This window comes from Alligator sinensis, unplaced genomic scaffold, assembly GCF_000455745.1.
Source record: "Alligator sinensis unplaced genomic scaffold, ASM45574v1 scaffold518_1, whole genome shotgun sequence".
NCBI classification, from domain to species: domain Eukaryota; kingdom Metazoa; phylum Chordata; order Crocodylia; family Alligatoridae; genus Alligator; species Alligator sinensis.
In genome coordinates, this window is record NW_005842718.1 from 661,136 (window position 1) to 673,742 (window position 12,607).

At 40.5% G+C, this 12,607-nt stretch overlaps 1 protein-coding gene across 2 annotated transcripts in view; it reads right to left on the reverse strand.

Annotated features, from left to right (window-relative positions):
* EPG5 (ectopic P-granules autophagy protein 5 homolog) overlaps positions 1 to 12,607 on the reverse strand; it is a 68,030-nt gene that overhangs the window by 16,135 nt on the left and 39,288 nt on the right. For both annotated transcript variants that reach the window (XM_025216263.1, XM_025216262.1), the window contains 11 exons: positions 12,008 to 12,170; positions 11,146 to 11,288; positions 10,027 to 10,183; positions 8,838 to 9,032; positions 7,965 to 8,178; positions 6,859 to 7,013; positions 6,527 to 6,734; positions 5,478 to 5,553; positions 3,710 to 3,813; positions 1,695 to 1,870; positions 180 to 365 (listed from right to left, as the gene is read on the reverse strand). In XM_025216263.1, coding sequence (XP_025072048.1) covers positions 180 to 365; positions 1,695 to 1,870; positions 3,710 to 3,813; positions 5,478 to 5,553; positions 6,527 to 6,734; positions 6,859 to 7,013; positions 7,965 to 8,178; positions 8,838 to 9,032; positions 10,027 to 10,183; positions 11,146 to 11,288; positions 12,008 to 12,170 — 1,777 coding nt within the window. The remainder of the gene's footprint in view (positions 1 to 179; positions 366 to 1,694; positions 1,871 to 3,709; positions 3,814 to 5,477; positions 5,554 to 6,526; positions 6,735 to 6,858; positions 7,014 to 7,964; positions 8,179 to 8,837; positions 9,033 to 10,026; positions 10,184 to 11,145; positions 11,289 to 12,007; positions 12,171 to 12,607) is intronic.

Here is a 12,607-nt window from a genome sequence, read left to right on the forward strand (position 1 = left end):
GCTGTCAGTGCCCTACAGGGCACATTTTCTGGTCTTCAACCATTAATACAATTACTGTTAAATGTCCCAGTCATCATCTTCAGTGACTTCTGCGCATTTCTAATCCTCGTGTCACGAGGCAAAACCAGGTCAGTAAAGTAATCTGATCTGCTTAAAAAAAATATCTTTTTCCAAATTACCTCTTTGCTCAGCAGTTGCTCCTCCTTTGCTAGCAGGACCATCATATACAGCAGACAGACAATCATGCTGTGCGTTTCAGGGAGTGGGCTGGGATTCCAAGCATCTGACAGGACACTGACCCAGTTTATTTCACATAAAACAGAACCCAAGAATAAGAAACAGCTCTTGGGACTGCCTCTTTCCACCTAAGAGAAAACAGATTGGGACCTTTATTTATTTAAAGCTGAAACAAAAAGACTCCCATGCACAGCATCAACTATGCAATTAAACAGCAGGAGCGTTAACTGAGCTAGTTAACAGGAGCTCAGCCAATCCGATATATATACAACTTCTTTTTGCCCCTTACTGTCCAGAAAGCATAGCCTCAGCCTCCAAAACTTCCCAGAGAGAGATGGCCCAGGTCACCAAGATCAGGAGATTTCTTATCAAGGGGAATTATTTTGTATTATTGAACACCTTCAGCTGCAAAACTGCGACTACAGGTTACTTCTTTTTAAAGAAGGCTAAGATATGCTGTTATGCTTTTAGATGTGTGGGGATAAGCCAGTACCCATAGAAACATGGTAATGCCTCAGAAGGAGCTAATCCAAGCCCCTCCCACCACCTGAACTCCAATTTTATAAACACGTATTGGAAGGAGTCATCTTAGAAATGAAAGATACCATGATCATCAGCTCAGGAAGGATAATATTAATTTTATACCTCTGAGGAATGATATTACTTGCATCCCCTGCATTTATAAAAAAAGCAAAAAAAAAAAATCAATGCTTCTTTTCTCAACCCATTTTAAACTATGCATTATAAATCTGAATTTTGCACTTAAAGCCAATTCTTTCCGAAATCTTCGATATATTACCAACACAATTTGATTACTATCCAGCGTCACGTTTTCTACTTCTCATTTATCAATCTTCATTGCTGCACTGTCTGAAAGCCTAGATCTGAACTGACTGTTAAAAACTACGTCTTAGTTTCTACACTAGGACAACGGTTAGGCAGCTTGCGGGCTGAGGCCGCTGCCTCCCTGCATTGCATCTTTACACTCTCCTACCCGACTGCTGCACCTTTGATCTCATGCTTCAGCTGTAAACTCTCTGAGGCAGGGATATTTTCTGCTGTTTGCTCAGTGCCTAGTACAGAGGCATCCCAGTCCACGACTGAGGCTCTAAGGTTGCTACTACAATGTAAACAAATAAAAACAATATCAAGGGAAATGAAGGATGTTCCAATGGTTAGAGCATCCATCTGACCTACAGAAGAACCAGGCTTTATCGCTCTCCCATCGCATCCATGCTGTATGATCTTCCATATTAGATAGGCTCAAATGCACAGAATGGAATTGGCTACAGTGGCACAAGACTTCTGGAGTGGAGTCCAGAGCCAGAGTTCAGCACCTAAACTCCCTATAAAATGCACGGGATTTATAACTCACAGCCAAGCCCCTGAGCAGGTGAATACCTAATCTAGCCAAAGCTAGAAACACTGTTTTCTTTCAACCCGCATTAGATGCTTACTTTAAAGAATTCTTCCATGAGCATCTGGTCTGGGTGCATTTCCTTCCACGGAAGTCTGCTGAATTCAGTATGGAAGGTATAAAGAATGAACTCTGGCATTTTGGGAGCTGTGCACGATTCACAGTAATGCATCAGATGTAACCAAAGAGCCCCATGATGGCTCGGCAACAGCTTATCTAGATCAAAAGGAAACAGAGCAAGTAAATAATGACTCCAGAGAAGCTGACCACAAAAGGAAAAAAAATCCGATTATTAGGAAAAGAACACTACACAGTTTCTCAGCCTTTATTCTTTCAATCCATTACTACAGGTTTTCATATCCTCATTGCTCCTCTTTTTAAAAGTTATTGGACCATTAGAATATGTCATGGAAAGTTCCAAAATACTTTCGATAGACCCCATCTGGTTCTGTGGCTCCTTTGTAATTAAGGAATTTGAAACCTCATAAAAACACTGCAATATTTTTTTTCATTTCTATGATGCCAGTTTGACTCTCACTAAGCCATCCTTATGCTGTAAGCGTGCGATAACTACTCAAATAAACCAATGGCCACAGTGCCATTCATGTATCCTCATACATGTAACACCCAAGAAGGCTGTGGCAAGGCTCTAGGTAGTCTCAGAGTTGCTTTAAAAACGACTGAGCTCTGGAATAAATTCCCCCTCTAGACTACGGTTTAAGGCATATTAGCAAGATAATAACAAGAAATCTGCATTGCTGTTGCCCACACTGTGCGCTGTGGATAAATAGAGGAACTGAGTTTTCAGGACGGAGCCCTATACCATCTTATCAGCACTACCTGCATTAAGACTTTTAGACAAAAGAACAAGCCTGTTTTGTCATCTATTCTATGGCAAATACAACTGAAATGTCTGACAGCCACAGCAAATGATCCTTAGTAAATGTCAGTATGTACAGATCAGGGCAAGCTGCATTGACAAGTATGCACCAAGTGGCTCCTTACATACCCTTAGGACCTGCCAACCCCAAAGGCTGACCACACTGATGCCATAAGATGGGAGAGTAATGTAGAGACACGAACCTTGCCCAAACCTTTCTCCCTTCCAGCCCTGAAGTAACTGGACCCTCTTAATTTTTTTGCTATATCACCTTTATGACAAATGCTCAGAACCAGCTTAATGCTAAACCCTCCCAGTTCTCAGATCAGTTATAGGGTGACCATACATCCCATTTTTGCTGTTTTAAACACCCGTCACAGGACAGCCTGACTATTTGTTGAGGTGAACAATTTTGCCTTATTTTCAAAACCCTCAAGCAAGGAGTAGCAATATGAGGTTGCTGGTCCTCTGGCATCCTGCAATGCTCTGCTTCCCCACTCCCAACTCCCTTTTTGGCACGTGGAGCTGGGACCACAGACCAGAGAGAGCTAAGCATGCCTAAAAGCAGGGGCAAGCTTGAGTTGTGAGATGTTAGAGGACCCTGGGAAATGAAGCACTTAGGTAGCACCCCCCCGCCCCCCACATACATGCATACTTTTCAGGTGCCCTATTCTGATACTCAAGAAATATGGTCACCTTACAGTTATCAGTATTTCAGAAAACTGGTCTCCGCACCCAAAACTCTAGAGCTTGCCCTCTCATGAGGAAATTCAGAAATGCCTAAATACCACTAATCCGTCAATGGTTCAGGACCAGACCTAAAAGGTCCCAAACTACACCTGCCATTGAAAACAAAAAACAGCCAATGAAAATATTTATTTCTCTCCCCTCTTCTCTCCTCCTCTTACACCCAGGCCTTTTGCAAAGCTTTTCTGCTTTGCCTTTTAACATGGGCATTGTCAAATATCCCCAAATCTACTACTTTCTCCCTATCCATACCACCCAAACCTTTTTTATTTCATGAATGAGTTTAGAGGGCAGTGAATATAACAGAAGTGCAGCCAGAAACTTAGCTAGAAATGTACCCAAAAACATTTTTAAATGGTCTTAGCTGGTAGAACAAAGTGCTAGTCAGTAGAAACACCACAAGTTACCAGAAGCTGGAGATCACCCACCTTTAAAGCTCTGATGTAAAATCTCAATGCAATCTGTGAACAAGTGTACCATACTAGAGGCTACCGGAGTGTCACTTTCCAACCAAGGGTAGCAGCGCTCATTACTTAAAAACACAAAAGCAATTAAACAAGGTCAGTTCATTTATGAGTTACCATGGGTAGTAAATATTTATGCAACTTAGAAATCTCTCTACACAAGCCATCTAAACATATACTGGCTGGTACAGACGTGGGGGGGTGAGGACCCAAAGAAAAAACACTTTAAGCTCAGCGTGCCCATGCACCAAGTCCAGTGCATGTCCAGAAGAGGCATTGTGTTAGTTGGACCCAGCTTGCCCAACATCTGTATAGACCGGGGGCTTCAGCAGGGTTTTGGCACTTTTATCTAATAGCCGACTGAATCAGCTTTAGATAAAAGCGCCGAAAGGCCTGCTGAAGTGCCCGATTTATAGACGCTGCAAAGCTGGGTTGAACTAATGCACTTCCTGCTCCAATAAAGCACTGGTTTTTGGTTTTTCATGTGTGTGTCAGTGATATCTGGATGGATATATTTCAGAGGCACATAAGTTCATTCAAATAGCTGTTTACATTTACTTTCTTCCTTAGAATGGAAGCCATATTTAAGACAACAGTACCATTTTGGTTGGCTAACATCTCCAGAATCCTTTCACAAGTGCCAAGCTACAGTATATTCCAGCAACATTAAACTTCCCCATTGCAGATAAGAGATGCATTCACAGCTCAAGACACTTCTTGTTGTGCTCAGTTCACTAAGGTAAGATGTTCTTCGCTATGTGAAAACTCGGCTGTACTTGAAAAACAAAAGCCAACAGCCAGGTAGAAGATTGCAGTTGATGCTGACCAATGTTTTTTTGTTTGTTTTTTCTACTTTCAACTGGGGGTAAAGTTGCTTACTGAAAAATGGCACACAAAGGATCAGTATTATGGAAGCTGAATGCAGGAATCTGAAAATCAGGTTCCAACCCATTTCTAGTACTGATTTCCAACAATCATATTTTCTTAGCATTATCTCTGGTCCTAGACAAGACCTGAATCAAGCTTGCAAATAAGAACTGTCCTGGTAGTGGATTATTATTGCCAAACAGCCCTCGGTCTAGCACTGAATGCGATGGCAAACTAAAAACTAGAATTTGTTTCTTGTGCAAAAAAAGTCATAGTTTTGATAAATAAGGGCACATCTACATGTGTCACTATGGCAATGTTGTTGCTGCACCATGATTTAGTACTTCCTGTAGGAAGTACGAAATCACAGCACAGTATCAGTCCATACTGCGCCATATGGTTATTTTTAGCAGCTACTTTGGTGTAGTGGTGCGCTATAACAGGGGAGCGTGTCGCTATGGTGACACAGCTGCTGGTCACGTGTCTGTGGGTGTCTACACTACACTGCCATAGCACATTGCTACAGCAGCATAGCATCATGTGTAGACACGTCCCAAGTGATTTTTCAGATGTTATCTCTAAATGAAATCAAAACACAAAATAGTTAGAATTAGAGACAGAACTGACACTGCTTTTCTTAAATAAGAGCATTTCCTTTAAAAAAAAACAAACTCAAAACCTTATTTAGATTCATGGATTATTTCTGTAATTGTCCTAATGATCTGATGCGTTTCGGAAGAGGTGTTTATATTTTAAATGAAACTACTACTTGATAATTATGCTACACTAATCAAAATAAGCCCTTGGTTTACAGCAATTTAACAAGTCATTTAATTCTGACAAACAGAACTAAATTAGTGTTTACCTCACACCATCTTTATCCAAGACCAGTATCCATGGTTTAAAGAGCTCAGCAATGACTGCATACAAGGACTGCAGCGCTAAGGAAAAGAACGTGTGTGTCACTCAAGTACAACAGCACCACCCAATTTACAAATTTCCAACCCAGATAAAAGACCTTAGCTTATTCTTAAGCTATGTCAATTTTGTACGGGAACATGAAAACTGGAAATAAATTAACGAGGGCTTTACATCCTTCAATTGATTTAAGCATTACCTCAGTATGCGTCTGGTAAGCCTCATTTACATTTTGCAGGTAGGTTAACTCAGTATTGCCAGCTCTCATGATTTTTGGCATTGTTCTTAAAGTCTATGCTTCAGGAATGTGAAAAACAGCTCTCTCTTTTATACATGAACAAGCTTTGTGAAAAAAGTAGCTCTTTATATTCTCAAAGCATAGACTTTAAGAACAATGTCAAAAATGAGAGTTGGTATCACTGTAAACTGAAGCAGAAGAGGCAAGAGATTTGCTTATGGCTAGAACCAAGTAGGTCCAACGTCCCAGCTCATGGCATAAGACTATGTTTATTCTCTCTGCAAATGGTGAGAATGACATGAATACACCCGAGAATAAAACATCGTGCCAAGAAGCATGCACAGACTCATTATTTTAAGTTTTATGCCTAACAGTAAGACAGCAGAGAAGTTATGCAGCCTTTATGTAAAATACTGCATGAACAAACTGGTTTCTTTATCTCTCTCATCCCTTTAATTCATCAGACTTTTGCCAGATGTAGGACTGCCTCCATTTTCTAGATTCTGGAGAAGTTTAAAGCAGGCCACGGTGCCTGTGTACACTTACTGCAGCTGCAATGAACAAGGGCTCAGGAGCAGCATTCAGTGTGACACTGTTCCTAAGCTTTTAGACTAAAGCTAAACTTTTCCAGCACTCAACAGATGGAGCGGAAACCTTAATAAAGTGAGGACTTGACTGTATTTGTGACTGACTAAATATTTCTTCAAGAGCACAAATGAAAGCTCTTTCTTTAAAGCATTTGCGTTTGTGTATATTACCTGATAGAATTCGGCTGCTGCCCACTGGCTCTTGTGCTAAATTGACAACTTCAGAGTCAATGAGCCGTTTCACAAGGTACTCGAGGAATATATTCACTTCAGCCACATAAGGACTCCATTTCGAAAACAGGCCAAAGGTCCTGAAGTCCAACGAAGCTAATCGTAGCTTGCTAAAAGAATAGGAAAGCCATTCTATTGTCTCCATGACCTGTAAAAAGCAGAGAGCTATGATTCAATCACAGAAAAATTGCACGGTACTGTATTACTGATTGATGGCGAATGTTAGCTCCAACTGAAAAATATTACAGATCAGCCACAAAAAGGGTTCCCACCTGCTCTATGGACAGGAGGAGATTTGCAGAGTTTCTCAGTACTGCACTTTCAGTGGAGTCGCTCTTCTTGAAGCTTCCTTGTTCTGAAGAACAGCAACCTAAAGTTTTAAGCGATGCCCTCCAGCATTCGGGGCTCAGGAGCTGCTCTGAAGAGCCTTCAGGCAAAGAGAAAGTGGCTTGTGTTTTTTATTTAAGAAAAAAAAAACCCACACTTTTATAATCATACTGACCACTTTAATTCCTCTTTTCTATATTAGCCACAGGTGCTCTAGCTAGTACAGAAGATAACAAGACTGCATGATTTGAATTTTAAAGCTGTACAAGCACCACTTATCAAAAAGTATCTATTTCCCAAACACAGGTATTTTGAGGTTTATTTTACTATCTTTTATTTGTAGGACGAATACAGGCCTTCAACATGGCTTGTACTAGGCGCTGTGCAAGCCTAGTAAGAGAATGTGCTGCCTTAAAGTTTCTAAATCAACAGACAAGGCAAAGGCTGAAAGAAAGGAAGGATTGTCACCCCCATGTTACAGAAAAGAATAAAGGTACAGACAGATCAAGGGAACTGCCTCATGTCAAGCAGAATGCATGGCAGACCAGGGAATCAAACCTGGGTTTCAGGGTTTCCAGTTTAGTGCTTTAAATGCAAAACCAAGCTAAGATTTCTCAAAAATAAGGATGTTATAATTGACATTAAACTGTTCATTAATAGAAGATATTCCAGCTCTGCCAATGATAGAAAACTCTGCTGCTTTGTCTCCTCGCAGCAGCACAGGATGAAAGTATTTCATCACTTATCTACAGACCTCGATATGAAGGTGAATGTAGCTTTTTTTTTTTTACCTAGACTAGGTTGTGATTGTAGAAAATATTGCACCTGCATAATATGCAGTTAGTAATCTAGGGAAAAATTTGAAACAGCATTTTATTTTCAGTTTAACTGTGCAACTGCAAATAAAATTATTTAATTGTGTTGCATTCCTTTTCCCCAGCGCTGCCCAAATATTAGGGCAATAAATCTTAAGGCAGTTTAGTAAAAAAAAAAAAAAAAAAAAAAAAAAAAAATCAGTCCAAAAGATCTGTTGGCTGACTCTGATACTTACTTTGTAGAAACAGCCTTAGAAAATCACTGTAATGATCAGGAAACTGATACCGGATGAGGCAAGTCCAGTGCTTGCAGAAAATATTAAATGGCATCAAAATGTCTTCTTCAGGCTCAAGTCCACATGCATTGAGAGCCAAGTGAATGGACTCCAGAAGCCTGGTGCGTTCAGACAAAGGTGGCTTAGTGATGTTTAGCCATTGTGCAAGATCAAACTAGAACAGGAGAGAGAGCCAGCATTCAAGCAATGGACAGTTCATAGACTTTAATGGGGTCATCTACATCCTTAAGCTTAATTGCATGCAAATATCTTGATGAATTGGAGCCTTATAAGCATAATGGTTCAAACAGTAGGCATCTGTATGGTTCGACAAGTTTGAAAAATGGGATTGGGAACCCTTCTACCTGTAGCCTAGGTCTGCGATTCCAATCCAACCCAGGTTAGTAGTAAAATCCCCATCATCACCTCAAAGTAACTTGGCTGTCTACAAGAAATGTAACTAGTAGTTCAGTTATGTTTCCAAAATGACATCATAGCTAATATAATCTGCCAGCCCTCTTAAGTTTTCTGCAGCGGTTCAAGGACTGAACTATTCTTTGACTCAACATCAATAAAGCATGCTGGGGTGGCAGTACTGGAAATTAAGTCACTGCTGCTGCCAGCAGCAGGAAACACCTCCATAAAGCCATCTGCATGGTTTTCATCTCCAATTCCTATGCAATTTATACACATGCTAAGCACTATGTTCCCAGACAGCAATTTAGGACTTTTTAAAGAGTCTGATTTGTAGTTCTGTTTCCGTTAGTCTGAATTCATATTCTTTAGTAAAAAAGGCCATGTGTAATAGTATAGCACAAGAGTTCAAGGTTTTACCTTCGTCAGCAACATGAAGACAACATCACTGTTATCCTCACTCAGAAATGCCACAACTTTCTCATAGAAGTGCACAAACTCATTGGGAGAGGCAACTGGCGTGAAGTAAGGAGAAAGGAGATTACAGAGCCTCCGATGCTGAAGGATTGTTTGGAGAAGGAGTCGACATTCGGATTTGGTCCCACTGATAAACACCTTGAAAGAGATACAGGATTTAAAAAAAAAAAACTACAGAAGGTGGTTTCCCTGTATGCAACAGGGAAATTTTGTTTGATTAGAAAGCTCTCAAAAACAGATAATCTATTCAAATAGATTTCATCAGGGCTTCTATCCAAGTAAAAGTTTTAAAATGAAAGTTTTAATGATACGATATAAACTGAACCCATCAATATCAGCTATATGAAGATTCACTCTCCCAAAATCTAAATGTGATCTGCCACCACCCTTAGCCCAAATGACCAGACAAGCTTTACACCATGGTCTTGGCAATCAAATGGCTGCTGGAAAAATAAATCCCCATCGCAAGATCCCTGGCGGCTGTCATTACACATGTCAGTGCAGGCACAGGTGGGAATCTCTCTTCCACTCTTCTCATATGGGAGTGGTGTACAGGGGAAAGCAGTACCTAGAATCCAAGTTGTGTGACATTTTATAGATCAATAATTTGATCTTTTTTCCAGAGTACTGGTATATGTTCCCTACAGCCAACATTACCAAGTAGTAGGAAACTGCTTTTCTACACTAGCTGTAGCCTCTGAGTAATCTATGTAAAGCATAATGCAGCGATTTAATCTTGAGGTGACAAAGCTATGTATGCCTGGTACAGCTCATGCAAACAAGGAAACAACTAATGAACAAAAAGCAGAGGAGCACTAAAATGCCCTTGTAAATACTGCAGCTACCAAGAAATAATGAGCAAACTGTGGATCCAGACAGTTTAACTGCCTAATTAATTTATTACGGTGAGCCCAGCTAACTGTAATAGGCATCTTAGAACAACAGATTTTACAGAACAAAACCCCGCTAAGGTGCTATACAACATGGTGGGAGAATAGTACAATGGGAGCCTTAGCAATGCCTTTTCAGGTTTTTTGGAGATTTTCGACTTCCAATCTACTGAACAGAAAAATTGGAGGAAAACAACAAAAAATATTATTAAGCATACAAAATTAGGAAGTTATAAACTTACTTGACCTAGGATCTCAATGCAGGAGGTAAAGAACTGCTTAGTAGGGGGGTGGCGTTGAGTTTCCGCGCACACAAATTCTACTACTGCAAAGAAGAGACTAATTCCTACTTTCTGAATTCCAGGCATAGGTTGCACTTTGTAGATATTGATCAATGCCCTGTAGAAAAATTCAGGGAAAACTGAAGTCTGTGCACAGATTAGAAGAAAACCAGTTGTTATTTAGGGATTCAGAAAGGCCTTTATCAGGGACAATTTTAAAGATGGTTCTACCTTGAAAAGAGACCTCAGTATGTCAAGTAGCACCTCTGAACAAAAAAAGATCATCTTGTCAACCTAACTATGAGGCTGAGCTAGAGTCTGCTCCTTAGACATCATCACAAGAATCGTTTGCTAAGTCCCAATCGGTTACTCCTTGGTAAACCTACAGTTCACAGACTGTACAAGTGCCATGAACAGCAATGTTTGAAGCCAATGATGTTGCAATAGATGTAATCCGAGAGATTTATTTTAGCTACAGCTGTTTCTTACCAATTAAAAAAACGGAAAAAAAGATCGGGGGGGGGGGGGGGGGGGAGCCCGGGGGAAGGGTGTACACCAGAAAATTTGGATTATATAGCCGCTTGCAGTATTGTCAAAACATTTGAAAAGGTGCCTTACTTGTTTTGAATCATAACTCTTACTGTCAAAGCACTGTCTTCATTAGTACAAGGAACATCTATAAGCACTAACATTAAAAATGCCCATTTAGCAGCTGTAAAAGTTTGCTATGAGCCAAAATAAACACCGCATGTCACAGCAGTAAAAATAGCATTATCATTTACTTTTGTAGTTAGAACCTAGTGATTATTCTAGTAGAGTATACAATAAATGAATGGCTAACATTTGGTGTCCTCCTATATCTGCTCCAGGATAAAAACTTACTATTCATGATAAGCAATGGAGTTTCTCTGTTAGCTCATATGGTAAAGATATGTGCTGTTAAGACGGAGACCCCAAATTTCAAACCCTGCTGTCAGTGTGAACTGACAGGCATTATAAAAACATGTAAACAGATTTTACCTGATCATTTTCATATTAAGAAAAAACATTACTGTATATAGCAGCAACTGAGCATCTTACGTTATAAAGTTTTCCACATGGACAGCTGCTTCCACAACACTCAGAGAAGGTGGTTTTGTGGCTTCTGCTTGTAGTTGTTTCACTTCCTTACGCAAAGCATGAAGCTGCTGATTTATTGCTTCATTTTTATGCTTCCCTTCAAACTAAGGGAGATAAAACCAGTTGCTAAACCATTGAAGAACAGGACGAGAGCAAGATGTTTTTCCTAAAACTCTTCCACCCCCTGAAGCCAAAAAAAAAAAGTAGAACCCACTACTAGTGTCCTGAGTTGGGAAGTTTTCCCCAACTTCAGATCTAGAGCACATCTAGATCTATCTTCACCATTAACTGCCCTGGTATTTTTAACAGGTATAACCTAGTGCAGCAGTTCCCAACCTGTGGTACAGGTACAACCAGTGGCACGCGCTAACCGATTTATAATAACTACTTTATATGACAAAAATTTGCTGGTGGTCCTTAAGATTGTATCATTTTAAATTGATGGTGCACAATCTGTCAGAGTTCAGGAACCGCTGAACTAGTGAATAAAGACGAAAATAAATTACAGACTAAGCAATCAGTGATGTCACCCATGAACATCCCATCTTGATATGTTACTCTCATCGATGAGCACGATCTTACCACTTTGTGCATTGTCTTTCAAAGTGACTTCCCAAACTTAAACACCAACTTTATAAAGGGACCAATCCTTCAGCTGCTGAAAAGCAACCACATCTGGAATGATGTGGAGCAGCTGGGAAGTAGTGCTGCTGTGCAGCAGTAAACACGTAAGACTCCCAACTTGGATAAACACTAAGTCAGTGTGGATTTCTCTAATGACAGCTGTGACTCAGAAGCAAGGATGTGGCATCCAATCTCTAACCTGGACTGCTACAAGAGCTGCCCCCTGGCAACTCTTATTGGAACTGCCCCGACATTCGAGCTTGAGAGTGATCTGTTCTTCTCTATTGATGTAGAGCTTGGGAATCATCTCCAATATTTCACTGTTGAAAGCAACGTGCTGGGACTCCCAGAGAGCTGCAGCTCTGCAAAACATGGGAGAAATTATCAAAACTTCTAGCTTAGGGAGGAATGTTGAAAAACTGAACAGTAAGAGATAAAATGTAGCTACGTCCTTTATCCCAAATATTCTGATTCAGACTCTCCCAGTTTCAACCCTGAATATCTACAGCAGTGGTTCTCAACCTCTTTGAATGAGGCACCCCTCCATAAACTTTTGTGAATCAAGTGGCATCCAATTTAAAAAACAAATAAATATATTACAGTGCTTAGCCTCCTCCCAGGGAGGCCAGGCATTGGGGTGGGGGATTGGCCTGACAGGCTGGCTCAAACCAGTTCTTATCTGCTTATCTCCTCACACCTCCCTTATCACCTCGCACCTGGGAGGCACCCTTCAAAAGGATCTGGCAGCACCCATCAGTGCCATGGCACCCTGGTTGAGAATCACTACTCTATAATTTCA